Source organism: Ictidomys tridecemlineatus, chromosome 10, assembly GCF_052094955.1.
Source record: "Ictidomys tridecemlineatus isolate mIctTri1 chromosome 10, mIctTri1.hap1, whole genome shotgun sequence".
NCBI lineage: Eukaryota > Metazoa > Chordata > Mammalia > Rodentia > Sciuridae > Ictidomys > Ictidomys tridecemlineatus.
This window is the reverse complement of record NC_135486.1, coordinates 96,650,031-96,664,393: the sequence shown is the minus strand read 5'-3', so window position 1 is coordinate 96,664,393 and position 14,363 is coordinate 96,650,031. Positions and strand designations below refer to the sequence as shown.

The 14,363-nt window shown below is 37.6% G+C and overlaps 2 protein-coding genes across 4 annotated transcripts in view; both read left to right on the top strand.

Moving 5' to 3' along the window:
• The first annotated feature begins 119 nt into the window (after positions 1 to 119).
• The window catches only part of Hspa14 (heat shock protein family A (Hsp70) member 14), a 30,583-nt gene continuing 16,339 nt past the window's right edge, over positions 120 to 14,363 (top strand). The window contains exons 1-7 of one of the 3 annotated variants that reach the window (XM_005334274.3): positions 121 to 367; positions 1,604 to 1,684; positions 1,754 to 1,836; positions 10,199 to 10,247; positions 10,367 to 10,472; positions 11,493 to 11,583; positions 13,231 to 13,335. In XM_005334274.3, the coding sequence (XP_005334331.1) occupies positions 311 to 367; positions 1,604 to 1,684; positions 1,754 to 1,836; positions 10,199 to 10,247; positions 10,367 to 10,472; positions 11,493 to 11,583; positions 13,231 to 13,335 (572 nt within the window). In that variant the 5' untranslated portion in view covers positions 121 to 310. Of the gene's footprint in view, positions 368 to 1,603; positions 1,685 to 1,753; positions 1,837 to 4,578; positions 4,696 to 10,198; positions 10,248 to 10,366; positions 10,473 to 11,492; positions 11,584 to 13,230; positions 13,336 to 14,363 lie in introns of those variants that run through there. The other 2 variants (XM_040276737.2, XM_078023488.1) reach the window with 2 other exon arrangements.
• Positions 1,754 to 10,471, top strand: Msantd7 (Myb/SANT DNA binding domain containing 7). Its single transcript, XM_013362404.4, has 5 exons — positions 1,754 to 1,836; positions 3,965 to 4,695; positions 5,232 to 5,788; positions 10,199 to 10,247; positions 10,367 to 10,471. Exons 2-3 carry the CDS (start codon positions 4,134 to 4,136, stop codon positions 5,753 to 5,755), a joined length of 1,086 nt encoding a protein of 361 aa, XP_013217858.1. The 5' UTR covers positions 1,754 to 1,836; positions 3,965 to 4,133; the 3' UTR covers positions 5,756 to 5,788; positions 10,199 to 10,247; positions 10,367 to 10,471.

The following is a 14,363-nucleotide window of genomic DNA, read 5'->3' as shown; positions in this document are numbered from 1 at the left end:
ACAAGAAAGGGAAAGGAGCTAAGGACCCTCTTCCTGTCCCTCACCAGTTTACGCGTGCGCACTATCGCACGCGCTGTGCGGCTCCTGGGGAGAGCGGGGGACGCACTAAAGCCATTCGCAGACTTTTCGGAAAGGAAGGCGGGACCTTCACACAGATTGGTGGCAACGCGGGAGGCTGGCTCGTTAGACCGGACGCAGTAGGCGGGCGGGAACGTGAAGTCTCCGCGGTGCCTGATGGGGCTGTTCGGTGGCGGATAGCTGTTGCCTCTGGGGGTCCCTTGGTTACTGCCGCCGCTGTCCTTGCCGCCTCATGGCGGCCATCGGAGTCCACCTGGGCTGCACATCAGCCTGTGTGGCCGTCTATAAGGTGAGATGCTGAGGAAGTTGGGCTATGGATTTCATGTCAGGTACCCCGTTCTCGGCACCTTGTTATATACAGGTTAAAGACGCCGTGTGTTGTCGGCCTACAAACGTCGCGTGGAGGCGCGGCCCGTATCCCGCGGCTTATTTGGCAAGCCCGCTGCGCCCTGGTTGAGGCTTCTGGCTACGCAGATGCTCAGGTTTCGAGGATGCCCAAAGGGATCCTGGGGACGTCGGAGCTAAGGGATGCCAGCAGGGTTCCGGGTACTTCAGGGCCGCAGGATGCCCAGAGGGGTTCCAAGGATGTCAGGGCCACACGGTGCCCGGAGGAGGCCTGGAGACTTCGTAGCTGTAAGGGTTGCTTGGAGAGGTCTCGGGGATGTGGTCAGAGGATGCCTAGAGGGTTTCGGGAGATCTCAGTGCTTCAGAATACCCAGAGGAATCCCCGAGGCAGGGAGTACGTTTTGGCTGCAAAGATGTTTGGATATATCAGGACCACAGGATGCCTGTAGAGATCCCCATGAGGTCCTGGCCACAGGATTCCGGAGGGGTCTTAGTGATATCAGGGCTGCAGATGCTCAGAGGGGTCTCGGTGACGTCACGGTCTCAGGAGTCCTAGAGGTGGGCAGTCCCTTTGGCGCCAGGGCCACAGGACTTGCTGAGTTTGACCTTGTGTCTGGGATCCAGAGGGGCGGGTTGCGAAGATCTGGAAGCTAACCCCAGCGCGCCTGGCTGTGAAGCAAGTAGATGGGAAGTGCCCCTCGGACTGAGAGTTCAACAAGAAGTTGTGGCCTTTCTCTCATCAATAACAAGATAGAGGGAAAATAATAACGAACTCCCTTGTTCCTAGTCCCGCATTTAAATGTCAGATGTTTTGTTAAGGAAAGTCCACAGGGATTAGTGCTACTTCATTTGTGGAAAAGGAAAGAAAGATATATTTGTAGGAGATAGCCTGATGTAATAGATGCTTGTTATTATCTTGTATAGAAAGGTTGTTATTATATTTGATCCAATAGTTGACTTTGCAGAGCAGACTGAAAAACTGAGGCAGTTGTTCATGGAATGTTAGCCATCCATAAAACCTAGGGAATTAGTAGTGGTAATTAAGTACCATTTTTAAATATTGATAATAGTGACTTTCTTTCCATCTAGATGGCCCACATTCATTTTAAAATCTCCTTCCCACTGCCTCCTTACTAGTGCCAGGTATTAAAAGAACTAATACTGTTGTGTTTTTCTCTAGGATGGCCGGGCTGGTGTGGTTGCAAATGATGCAGGCGATAGAGTTACTCCAGCTGTTGTTGCTTACTCAGAAAATGAAGAGGTACATTTCTCCTCATTTTAGTATTTAGAAGAAAAATTACATGCATTATAATATGTTGTTCTTTTTCAGGTGGTGGGATTGGCAGCAAAACAAAGTAGAATAAGAAATATTTCAAATACAGTAATGAAAGTAAAACAGATCCTTGGCAGAAGGTATGGAACAAAATGATACTTTTAAATATGGTAACAAAAACATGTTTATAAATTCTAGGCTTAATATGAAGTTAAATGGAACAAGAAATATCACAGTTTGTTATTTGTTGCTTTTTATGACTGAGTCCTTTCAGACTACCCCAGTAGGACTGTTTCTTTTGGTTATTATTGTTGGATCTTATCAAGGATGGAATTCACTCAGATATTTGATTTCTTGCTGATAGGTCTGTTGGTATTGAGTGCCAGAGGTGGTAATTTGGACTTTTCACATTTTTATATTATTATTATTTTTTTTAACTGAAGGAACTTGAAAGATTTTGTGGGATTTTGAAGATTTCTTTGTGTGGTACTTGGATTTTTCAAGATCTATTATAATTGGTCATAATTTATGTAGATGCTATTGATTTTCTTTCTTAAGGCCCTCTGTGACACTTTCTGGGAACTGACTTTTCCAGTTGGCTTTCAAATTTAATCATTAGAGAAACAGCTTAATTAATGTCTTATGTAAGAATCAGGTTAATCATCTGTTCTCACTTTAATTAGAAGATTAAAGAGGCTTTCTTCCTCAGACTTCTGTCTCCTCAAATTATAGATTATCATAATAATTAATAGTTTTCCTTCACTAAAGTAGTAGTACTTGATAGAGTGTTTTTTAAATTTTTCAGGTGCTTTCACATCTATTATTTTATTTCATCCTCTGAACATCTCTATAGAAATTGGTAGGGTAGGTACTAACCTTCCCCATTTATGGATGAACAAATCATGGTACATGGAAGTGGTGGCATATTTAAATTTTAGAAAGGTGAAGTAGATAAGACTTCAGTTCAGGTCTCCTAATCCTCAGCCTCAGATTCTGTCCTTCCCCCTGCCTCCCTACTAGTGCCAGTTATTGAACCCAGCTACATGCACAAGTTGTTCTACCATTGAGCTATACCCCCAGCCCTTGTCTTTTTGTTTTATCTAATGAAAATTTAAGTGGACATATCCTTGTGTTGAGTTTAAGATTTAGAGATTACAGATTAATGTTCATTTCTGTTACACGTGCAGGGTTTTATAAAATTATCTCTTGATATTTTTAATTAAATACAACTTGATATTAATATTTTTACCTTAGGATGTTCAGAGACTAAGCCAAAAATTATAGCATTTTGGAGAGAATTCAGATATTTGTGATGAAAAATTTATTCCTATATCCTTTAACTTATTGGTAAAACTTAGTTCAAAGCATGCTAGAAACAAATTGGCTAGTGTCAAATATTTTTCAAATCATGAACTGGAAAAAAAGCAAGTGATTATAATAGGTCTTGAAGCCAGAATCACTGAGAAGCCAACAATTTGATTTCTTGAGATAATTATGATTTTACGTGGTATTATAAGAAATAAACAGAGGCATCCAATATATTATTGAATTTACCAGTTCCACCAATAGTAACTTCTGGCATAATTGTAAGATAATATCACAATCAAGATACAGATATTGATATAGCCAAGATACAGAATATTTGCATAGATCTGTTGCCTGGTAGCAAATAATATATATGTGTAGTTTGTTTTGTTTCTTTTATGCTGCTATATGGGGGTGGATGGTTAGAGTAATGAAATAGCTGTCTTCTGCCATGTTATGTGGAAAGTGTTGTATTAGCAGAACAATTGAAACTCACTTTTCTGGCCCTGAAAGTAACCTTTTAGTAGAGAAGTGCAATAGTGGCAATCAGATGGATAACAAATAGCCACAACATGCTAGTTAGGTTAAGGTGAGTAAAGGACAAGTATCCTTCAGATATATTTTGCTTTCACCATGGTCCTGCCAGTACTTCTCTAGAGTTAGTACCTCATGGTCCAGGTTATTTTTCTCTTCAGCCTGTCTACTTCCTAGAGGATGGGGATTTTTACAGATCCATAATTGTACTAGGTGTTAACCCTGAAAGCATTTGGCTCTTTGTGGACAAGCCAGTTCTTTTGTGAAGCCCCTGGTCCAGTACCCACCCTGGGCAAACTCCCAAAGTTGGGCTTTCTCAGTCTTGGCCTCATGCCTATTTATGATCTACTCACAGGTAGCATTACTTAATTTGCTGCCAAATGATCCTTACACCCTCCCTGTAACTCTCATTCCCCTGTGGCTTTCCAGCCAGAAATGCGGTCCTTGGACCTGGCATCTCAACAATTAGCTCTGAGAGGGAAGAATCGGCTGGCTCCTGGAAATGTACTGAGAGTACACAGAGCTTCCCCACACCTTCAAATTTGCACCCTGCTGCCAGGAGCTTGCTTCAATAGCCTTCCTTCCTTCCCAACCCACTATGGCCACTTCCAATAGCAGTGCGGGCATCCGGTGGTCCAGACAGGAGACACGAACTCTTCTCTCCATACTAGGCGAGGCAGAGTATATTCAACGCCTCCAGACTGTGCATCATAATGCAGATGTCTATCAGGCTGTGTCTAAGCGAATGCAGCAGGAAGGCTTCCGCCGCACCGAACGTCAGTGCCGCTCCAAGTTTAAAGTTCTGAAGGCATTATATTTAAAGGCCTATGTTGCCCATGCCACAAGTATGGGTGATCCACCTCACTGTCCATTTTATGATACGTTGGATCAGCTTCTCCGAAATCAGATAGTGACTGACCCAGACAACTTAATGGAGGCTGCTGCTTGGGCCAAGCACTGTGATCAGAACTTAGTTGCCTCTGACATCCCAGGGGAAGAGGGAACCAGCATTCTGAAAGCAAAAAGGAATCAGACAGCTGATCGTCAGACTATCTTGAAAACAGTTAAGGAATCAGATGAGGATTGTCAGCTGAGAATCAGTGACCGGATGCAAGAATCCAGTGACCTCGAGGACTCCTGGGCTGAATCCTCGGGTGCAGGTAACTCCCAAGCATGTGAAGAATTGGGGTCTCGGAGTCACTTGGTTCTAAACAGCAATGAGTGGTTGGATAGTGCCCTCTTTAGCACAGGCCTTATTCCTGCCCCAACCCCACCCTTTTTTTCAAACTTCATAATAAGATAAAGGGCTCAAGGTTTTAAAAATCCGTCACCCTAGGTATTTAAGAAATTAGAACTCCTTAATTCTTGGAACAAAAATGGAAGACATTCTTTTTAGAACCAAAAAGCATTTCCCCATTATTTCTTATGGGGAGTTAGGAATTTGTGGGAATCAAATGGGTTGGATAGCTAGGGAAAAGGGTTTGGCAAGGCAGGGGGGACTTTTTGGAGTTGAGACAACAATAGGCCAAAATGTCCAGATTGAAGAATGATTTCCATTCCCTTGTGGAGAGAGGCCTTTCCAAGAACCATCCTAGTTTTGTAACTGTCTCAAAACTCTGCTGTAACTCTGCTGCTGGCTCCAAGCATTCCCTTACCAGGAGTGTCCTCTTTGCAACGTTGTTGCTTTGTTTTTCAGGGTGCTCTCAAGGGACCCCCAGCTACAGCAGCTCCCACAACCTTTTCAGAGGTGCAGCTGCTCTCTGTCAGAGCAGCCCTATGACCAGACGGGGTATGTCGGGTGAACCCAGTCCCTGCACCAGCACCAGCCGAAACACTCCTTGTGTAGCCTCCACACCGCGGCCTCCAGTCTCCTCTTCCAGAGTTGGTTTTGTCTCTGGCGAGGATAGGCCTTTGACCAGTGAGCCCCCTCCAAAGTGGGCAAGGCGAAGAAGGCGGTCAGTTGCCAGAACTATTGCAGCTGAGTTGGCAGAAAACAGGAGATTGGCACGAGAACTTTCAAAGCGTGAGGAAGAAAAACTGGACAGGTTGATTGCTATTGGTGAGGAGGCCAGTGCCCAGCAAGACGCTGCCAATGAGCTGCGCAGGGATGCTGTCATCGCAGTCAGACGCCTGGCGACAGCAGTGGAAGAGGCAACTGGTGCTTTTCAGCTAGGGCTCGAAAAATTGCTTCAAAGGTTGATTTCAAATACCAAAAGCTAGGAACTGGTTTCAAAAGGATATATTTCCTAAACGGTAGAAATCTACTTCCAATACCTGTCTTCTGGTACTCTTGACTTCTTTTCTATATCCTCAGAAAAAAAGAAAAAAAAAAAGAGTAGACGAACCATTAATATAGTAGTAGGGAGTAAACTTGTAAATTCCTTTTCCTGGGATTTTCCACTAATTGAAAGACCTTTCAGAAGTGTGAGGGGTGGCCTAGTAAAAAACAGATGGAGCCAATTCAAGTGAGCTAACTTGTTCTGGCTTTGTCACAGATATGAGGCAGTTTACTTTACCTCTCTGCAACAGTTTCCTCATCTGTAAAATGGTAGATAGATAATAACTCCTGCCCTGCCTACCTCACAGGGTTGTTGTGAGGATCAGATGGCTAATAGATGTGAAAGGTTTAAACATTTAAAAGCACTATACACATGTAAGTTATTACTGCATATAACCTTGGCTTTGGCAAGGCCAGGGTGAGCACATTAGTTTACAAATATGGCCATGTACCATGACCTCATTGCTTGAATCTTTACTTGTTTAATTTGCTTCATGGAGTATGAGATCTTAATTGTTAAATCCCTCTGTGGCTCATTAGACTAGTATAGGCACAACATGTATTTGTCTTCTATAATTTCACTGCCGTGTCTCTGATATATCTACTAGTAGGTGCCCTATTTTAGTAGTCAAACCAGCTTTCCCTCCTTCATTTTACTAGTTCTTAGTCTCCTATCAAGATAAGGATATAATTAAGAACTGACTGGGAACCAAAATAGTGCATTATGGTTCATACTGATAATCTTCAATATGGTGAAATATTGGCTGTTTTATAAAATAGTAAGTGTAAGTAAATTCTTTGCATTTCATATCATTTGGATCCCTTTGTGTGCACAGTTTATATCTTTAAATTTTGGTTGCCATTTGAACATTTGGGAAACAATTTGGATTATGTCAATTTCCAACTTACTATTAGCTAATTTTGTTCTTTTTTTGGCTTTGGTTTTGGTTTATTTTTATTTTATTTATTTTTTGTCTAGCATGTTATAAAGAGCAAGTCCTAGAAAACTTTCCTTTCAGGGAACTTTCCTTGGTCAATCACTTTTTCTCAAGTGGTATAAATAAAAGTTCAAGTAGTTAGTGGCATCTGGTGGAAGTGAACAGCTTTGTTTTCCTGTTAGCTCTGAGAACATTAGAGGGTGGTGTGGACAGGAACAGCCTGCAATAAGTAACTTCTTTATGCACAGCCCTTATTAAACACACTCCCTCACCCAAGCACACACATTCTCTAGTGTGATAAGCAACGCTTCCAGTTTACTTTAGAAGGAAAGTCATTACTTAAAACTGTCAGTGGTTTACTTAATAATTTCAGGAAATTCAAATAGGAGTCTTGGATTTTAAAAGACTTTCCTGCAGTCAAGAATCTGGGAGGTGGGATGGAAGTACATAGGGAGAGGTTTTGTTTTGTACACTGCAGGCCTGGGTTCATATCTAAATCCCAGAAGTGCAAATAGATAAAGAAATGATCAGAAGAAAACTAGGACCTACCTGAAATTATGACCAGCTAGCTAATAAGCAAGCTTCTCTGATAAATGACTGGTGGATATGTGAACCAGCTGGTGTGGTAGAATGCACTGGAATCTAGTTAGAACTCCTAGACTATCTCTGTCATGGTTCATTTCATTGGACAAATCACTTGCCCTTTTTGTGCCACTATTTGTTTATTTCTTACTTGAGAGATTTGTACTAGATTATTTTCTTCCTAGTAACTTTCAGTTCTTAAAAAAATTAATAGCATAATAAAAGAAAAATGAAAATGAAACCTTAATTGTCATTTTCAGTTCACAGCAGTATATTAATGTATATTTGAAAGACTGGCAACAATTGTATTTTAAGGGAGCACCCTGTGGTATTAATGTTTATTAATGTACCCATGAACTTCTAAGCACTGCATCATGCCTACAGATTCCTTACTTTCAAGAAGCATGTGTTAAGGCATTGAAATGGATATACATATATCCATTGTTTCAGTTGTTTTAGGCCATTATGTGGAAAGATGTGTCAGTTATAACTGACTAACACTAATGTAGATAAATAGATTATCTGGAAAAACAGGGAAGTACTTGAAGGAGAGTTGGACCTGTCCCATATAAAACTACTAATGGTAGCAAAGTACATAAGCAGGGATTTACTTGAGATAATAAAGTGCTGAAGAACAAAAGTGGAATTAAACTTTGGTAATAGATTGTGAATATCTAACGGGTGAAATAACCATAATGTGAGAATAAAAGTTAAGGGAAAGGTCCTTAAGAAGTAGTAGAAAAATATACTAAGAATATTAAAGGGAGAGAACTTGTATAAAGGGAGACCGTGTGCAAGAAAGCAAGCTGGGAATCCTACTTAAGCCCCAGGCCCAACCATACTACCTGGACATCCTAAGACAAACCTTTCACCACACTGTAACTCAGGTTCCTCTTCTAAAGTGAGAAACTTGTTCTACCTACCTCACAGGGATGTTGTGAGGATCCAATGAACAGATGAATGTAAAAGCACTGTTAGACATGTAGGCACTAAAATGTAATAGGAGTAGGGATGGAGACCCTGTAGCACTTGAGTGCTGGTGTGTGCCATGCCTGGGGGCCTGATGACTGTAAGAGTTACTTGAGGAAGAGGAAAAAGTGATATTACTGGTAAAGTTTGTGATGCAATGGAAGGATTCATGCTGCCTCCTAAAGACCATGATATGAATGAGGTGCTATGTAGACCAGCTTCCACCACATTTGTTTTTCTGTTAAGTAACTTAATCCGAGTGTGGACAAATAAAGTTTTTACTTGTGTGTAGTTGTGGGTCAGTCCGCTACTTTCTGAAGATATCTGTGCACCTGTGTCACCTCCATTCTCTGCTTTCCATACCTCTGCTTTTGAGTCTCTAGTGTCTTGCCTGTATGTGGCCTTAAGAGCAACATGTGCTTTCTGTTTGCATATGAAAGAGTCCCTCTTTGCATGGCAATTAAGAAATCATTTTCTATGAATTGAATAAAAATATCTTTTCTTGAAAATTATCCCAAGTGGTAGATAACCTACACATAGTTGAATAAATTATCCTGGTTGACTTGATTCTGTCCTAAAGAAAATAGCCAGTATCAAAGTATCATGTTGAAATTGTAGTATTGGTGTAAAATCCCACTATGGGCACACTTCATCATTTTCTTCCTAAAAATATTTGGAATGTTGTCTTAATATTGGGTTTAGAAAAAAGAAGGAGCAGAGGATTTATTGAATACTAAACTTTATATTGAATATCTGGATGCCAGCTAGTGGTGCCTTTACTTAACTATGTCACTTTGGGCTGGCTCCTTACCTGTTTCACCTCCCGTTAGTTGATTTTCTAGGGAATAGAGAAGGAAGAGTAATCTGCAAGTATACTAGAATTATAAGCCAGATTAGTCCATTTTAAACCCTTTTGTCTTCCTCTTATTTACCTGGTTAAAGGTCTTCATATGTTGTGTAACACACAATGAATCAATAATAATTTTTAGCTCTTATTATACATTTTAGACTGTTTCTGTATATAATAGCCATATCTACTTGGATGACTTCTAGTAGAGATGCTAATCTATTTCTTCTTAACTTCTAGATGAATTTAGCTAAGGATCAGAGATTCTCATCCCTGCAGGGGTAGAAATATAGTGGTCACTTATAATATTAGTGAGAGGTAGTTTGCTTAAGTGAAAAAGGCCTAGCAGATTTGCACCTTATTGAATTATGAGTCTGCCCTTCTGAACCTGTTTATCTCTAAAATAGTGTTCATCAAATAATTCTTGGGTCAAATAGGTAATAAATGTGAAAATACTCTGTAAATTGATATTATCTTGAGCAACAAAACACTCCTTGCTTTCATGTTTTCTTTGCCATATACATTTATTTAGTATGGGATATTATAGAACTATCTATACTGGATATAGCAGTACTATCTTTCCATATACAACATTTATACTTTTGCTTGGTCTTTTGATTTGGGGTATTGATTTTTTTGTTCAGAAATCTAGCCACAAAGATGATGTTAGATCTTTGCCCTTAGTTTACAATGTTATCTCCTTTGTCCTTTTTATCTCAGTGGCTAGGTCTTCAGGATTATAGGTGTGAAATTGTAAGATATAAAATTATTGACATTATCTCAAAATGTATTGGCAAGATCAGAATAAGAGTTATTTCCTTTCAAATGTGGAGCTTAGTACTTTAGTGGAATTACTATAACCATTGTAAATACTCCATTTAATTCTGTTTTCTGTAATTGAAAAAATTTTTAATTAAGCAGTTTAATAATTTTGTTGATATTTTAATGTTTCTCCACTGATATTAAAAAATGTAGTGATCTTTAAACTTTATATATCTACATTACTAATTTTAATACTTAGCTATCTTTATATTTCTCTTTATGGACAGCTCTGATGACCCACAAGCTCAGAAATACATCATGGAAAGTAAATGTTTAGTGAGTATGGTTCTCTTATTGGTTTCCTATCACACAAAGTAATTGCCAAAGATCACGTATGTTGATTTGAAACTATATTAAAAAATTATTGTTCAGCACAATTATAATTTCTTTTCTAGGTTGTTGAGAAAAATGGGAGATTACGATATGAAATAGATACCGGAGAAGAAACAAAATTTGTTAACCCAGAAGATGTTGCCAGACTGATATTTAGTAAAATGAAAGGTATTGAACGAAAGAGAAAACAATTAACTTTAAATGATCTTTAAAAAGTTGACCTTAAGAAAAAGATGACATTATTTTGGCTTTTGGGAGAAGCTGAGTATACAGCTGACTGTAGAAGGCAACATATATTATAGAACTGGTTTGGTCACTAGCTGGCTTTATAACCTTGATTAAATGACTTATCTTCTATGACTTTGATTTCCTTGTTACTTTCACATTGAGTATCCTTTATGTGAAATGCTTGGAACCAGGATTACTTCAGAATTCAGAGTTCCTCAGATTTGAGGATATGTGCATAGGTCTTGGAGTTGAATATCCCCAATCCAAACATCTGAAATCTGAAATGTTCCAAAATCCAAAACTTTTTGAGCATTGACTTTGAGAATTTCATATTTTCAGAGTAGTCCTGTCCACACTATAATGTAAGTGGATTGGGTTAGATGAGCATTTTCAGAACTTCCTAATAGTCAGCAGTCAAATAAATATGAGTGATGAATATTATATCTCTTAAGATTATCAGCAGATTTTGAACAGCAGTGTAGGCAGATCAAATAGGTATTAACAACCTGGGAAATTTTGGAGTAGATTATTTATAAGGGTCATTTATGAATCTGTGAGATGGAAGACAGCCCTTGTATTGAAACAACATGATGCTATATCTTCACATTTACTCATTAGTAGCTCATTCTCTATGGAACCAAACTAATTTGGAAGATGGTTGAAACGTGGAGTGGAATCAGGCTCTTTGAAAAGTACCTAGTTCTGTGTCCACAAGCTATCACCAAAATCACACTTTATGATTTATATGAAAGGCTCTTTGAAAAGTACTTAGTTCTGTGTCCACAAGCTATCACCGGAATCACACTTTATGATATAGGGTAAGGTAGTCCAGTGAATTGGAATATTTGTTTAGTGAGATGATCTTTGGCATGAATTTTAAAAATTTCAGAAAGTATTACTTCATATTTTTCTTCTCTCATCAAAATTTATTTTTCTATTTTTTTTTCTTTTAATGTATAGAAACAGCTCATTCTGTCTTGGGGTCAGATGCAAATGATGTAGTTATTACTGTTCCCTTTGACTTTGGAGAAAAACAAAAAAATGCTCTTGGGTAAGTATACTACAGAGTTTATCTTATTTGCTTAATTAGGAGGAATGCAAATTTCTTGGTATCACGATAGAGTAAAAGGTAAAATTGATTTTCAAAATAACTTACCTGGGGCTGGGGTTTTGGCTCAGTGGTAGAGTGCTCACCTAGTGCGGGTGAGGCACTGAGTTTGATCCTCAGTACTACAGAAAAATAAAGGTATTGCGTCTACCTCCAACTAAATAAATATTAAAAAAACCTTACCCAATAAATTATGTTTATAAATACTATACTATGGCAATAATATTTCCTTTTACAAAATATCAAGAGAACAAGTACCCTATTAGCTGTTTTGATTGGAAATGTTGTTAATTACTGAGTTAAACTGATGTTTATGGATCACTTTGCCTATTTCATGTAATTAAAATTTATGTGGAATTACATAGACTATTCAATTGTGCAAAATTTTCTGAATATTTCATCATCTTAAATTGTAACATCTAAACAAAAAAGTTAACATTTCGTGTTTATGGGTGATCATGAGAATAATTGGGGAACATGCCTTTGCTTTTTCATCAGAGATTTCATCAGGGGCTTTGACAAGCATGGAAGTTGCTTCTGAGACAGAGAATTGCAATGTTTATCTTTAAAAACTGATCCTAGATTTTAAAAAGTTGGAAAATTCCAATCTGTTTTATGAATTTATCTTAATGTCTTTATAACATTTTTAAGCTTAGGGCTGGGGTTGTAGCTCAGTAGCAGAGTGCTTGCCTCACACATGTGAGGCACTGGGTTCAATCCTCAGTACCACATAAAAATAAATAAACAAAATAATGAGATTGTGTCCATGTATAACTAAAAAATAAAAATAATAATTTTAAGCTTGGATTTTTTTTCAGTATTTATTGATTACTATTTAATCCACATTGTATTCAGGTTTGAATACATGGAGATAAATAAGATATGGTTCTGACCTCACAGAATTAGCAGGACAATAGGGAAGGGTGTAATCAGTGTTTTGAATTGTGAAAGTTCTGAATAACATATAGGAGGGCATCTCTTCTAGACACTGAGAGCCCAAAAAGAATTCACAGAAAAAGTGAACTTTTTTCTTCTTAGCATAGACCTTTTTTTTTTTTTCTAATTTTGCCACTCTGATGGGTTTTTTAATACTTTTATTTAATGTGCTTATTTTTATTTAGTGCTGAAGATCGAACCCAGTGTCTCACATAAGAAATTAACTTCTGGTTTTGTATGTTTTAATCTATATAGACTGTGTTGTAATAACTTGCATAATACATAGAATTTCTATATTCAGTTCTCTTAAAATTTATTATAATTCTTGATTTATAGGCAAGTGCTCTACCACTAAGTTATAACCACAGCCTAGCATGGACATTTTTGAGTTCTTTATTTTTCTTACTTAGTATAAATCCATGATATTTTCTTTGTCAAAAAAATGGACTCTGAACGTTGTAACTTTGAATAGAAAGTGAACTCTTGAAAGAGTCCTTTCCATTTCAGATGTTCTTCTTTTCTTGAACTTCATGTCTGCTTCATGTCTACTTGTGAAATCTTGCTTGCTATTGCATACTTTTTTATCAGAGCTTTTCTAAAGGTGTAGAATTAAACATTGTGATATTAAACTTATTGAAAACAAATTGTTCACAGAGAAGCAGCTGGAGCTGCTGGATTTAATGTTTTGCGTTTAATACATGAGCCATCTGCAGCTCTTCTTGCTTATGGAATCGGACAAGACTCCCCTACTGGAAAAAGGTAAAAACCATATTTGCAGTAATAAGTTTTCTCAGTTTTGAAAATTTTTTAGATTATAGAAATAATATAAATAGGGATCGTTATATAATGTAGTGATTCCTCACCTTTATATATAGAGAGAATAAACTTCCCACCTAGAATTTTTCAAGTTATTGAGAAAGAGATAATTGGGAAAGCAGGGAAAGGACATAACAGAAGGGGAGATTGATCTTTTCTGCTCTTCTCTCTATTGGAGGAATATTAGAAAATTACAAGTCCAGCCCAGTTCCAATGGAAGCTTGGACATTGTTCATTTTACTCTCAATTCTAATTATTAGACATGCTTAGAAGAAGTGATTATGTTTTATGTATAGTTGAATTGTCAAGAGATAGGGAGAAATCCAGCCTAAAGATATGAGAAGATTCACCATTCTTTTGATGGTGAAATAGCAAATATATACTTATTACAATTTAGCTGTCAACATTTCTCTTAATGTGTGATGATCACAAAACTTTAGAGAAATTAATTGATATATTGTGTTAATTTTCCTTAATGGTTTCACCTCATTCAGTTTCTCATGTTGAAGAAACTAATATATATAAATCACTAGGAAATTATATTTAGGTAAACTAGATGAAGATAGAAATATCAATAAGTATGAATTTTGATACATAAGAAATTAACTTCTGGTTTTGTATATGTTTTAATCTATATAGACTGCTGTATTAACTTGCATAATACATAGAATTTCTATATTCAGTTCTCTTAAAATTTATTATAATTTTGATTTATTTTGAAAAATGGTGTTTTGGACAATGATTACTCAGAAAAATATAGTTTTACTAGCATGATTATGTAAAAATGAACATTGGCTTGAATTCAGAAGCACTAAGTTAAAGTTGGATTATATCTAAGTGACTGTAGACAACTTATTCCTCTGAGATTTTTAGTTTCTTCATTTGCAATTTAGAAGGATTAAGTTAAGTGACTTCTACCATCCCACCTGGCTTTAGAATGTTGTGATTCTCTGACAGCCTACTCACTTTAT

Excerpts from the sequence above, each read along its gene's own strand:
- Msantd7 (XM_013362404.4), top strand. The coding sequence starts at position 4,134 with ATGGCCACTTCCAATAGCAGTGCGGGCATCCGGTGGTCCAGACAGGAG. Across the intron at positions 4,696-5,231 it reads GGCTGAATCCTCGGGTGCAG|GGTGCTCTCAAGGGACCCCC; the intron begins GTAACTCCCAAG and ends TTTGTTTTTCAG.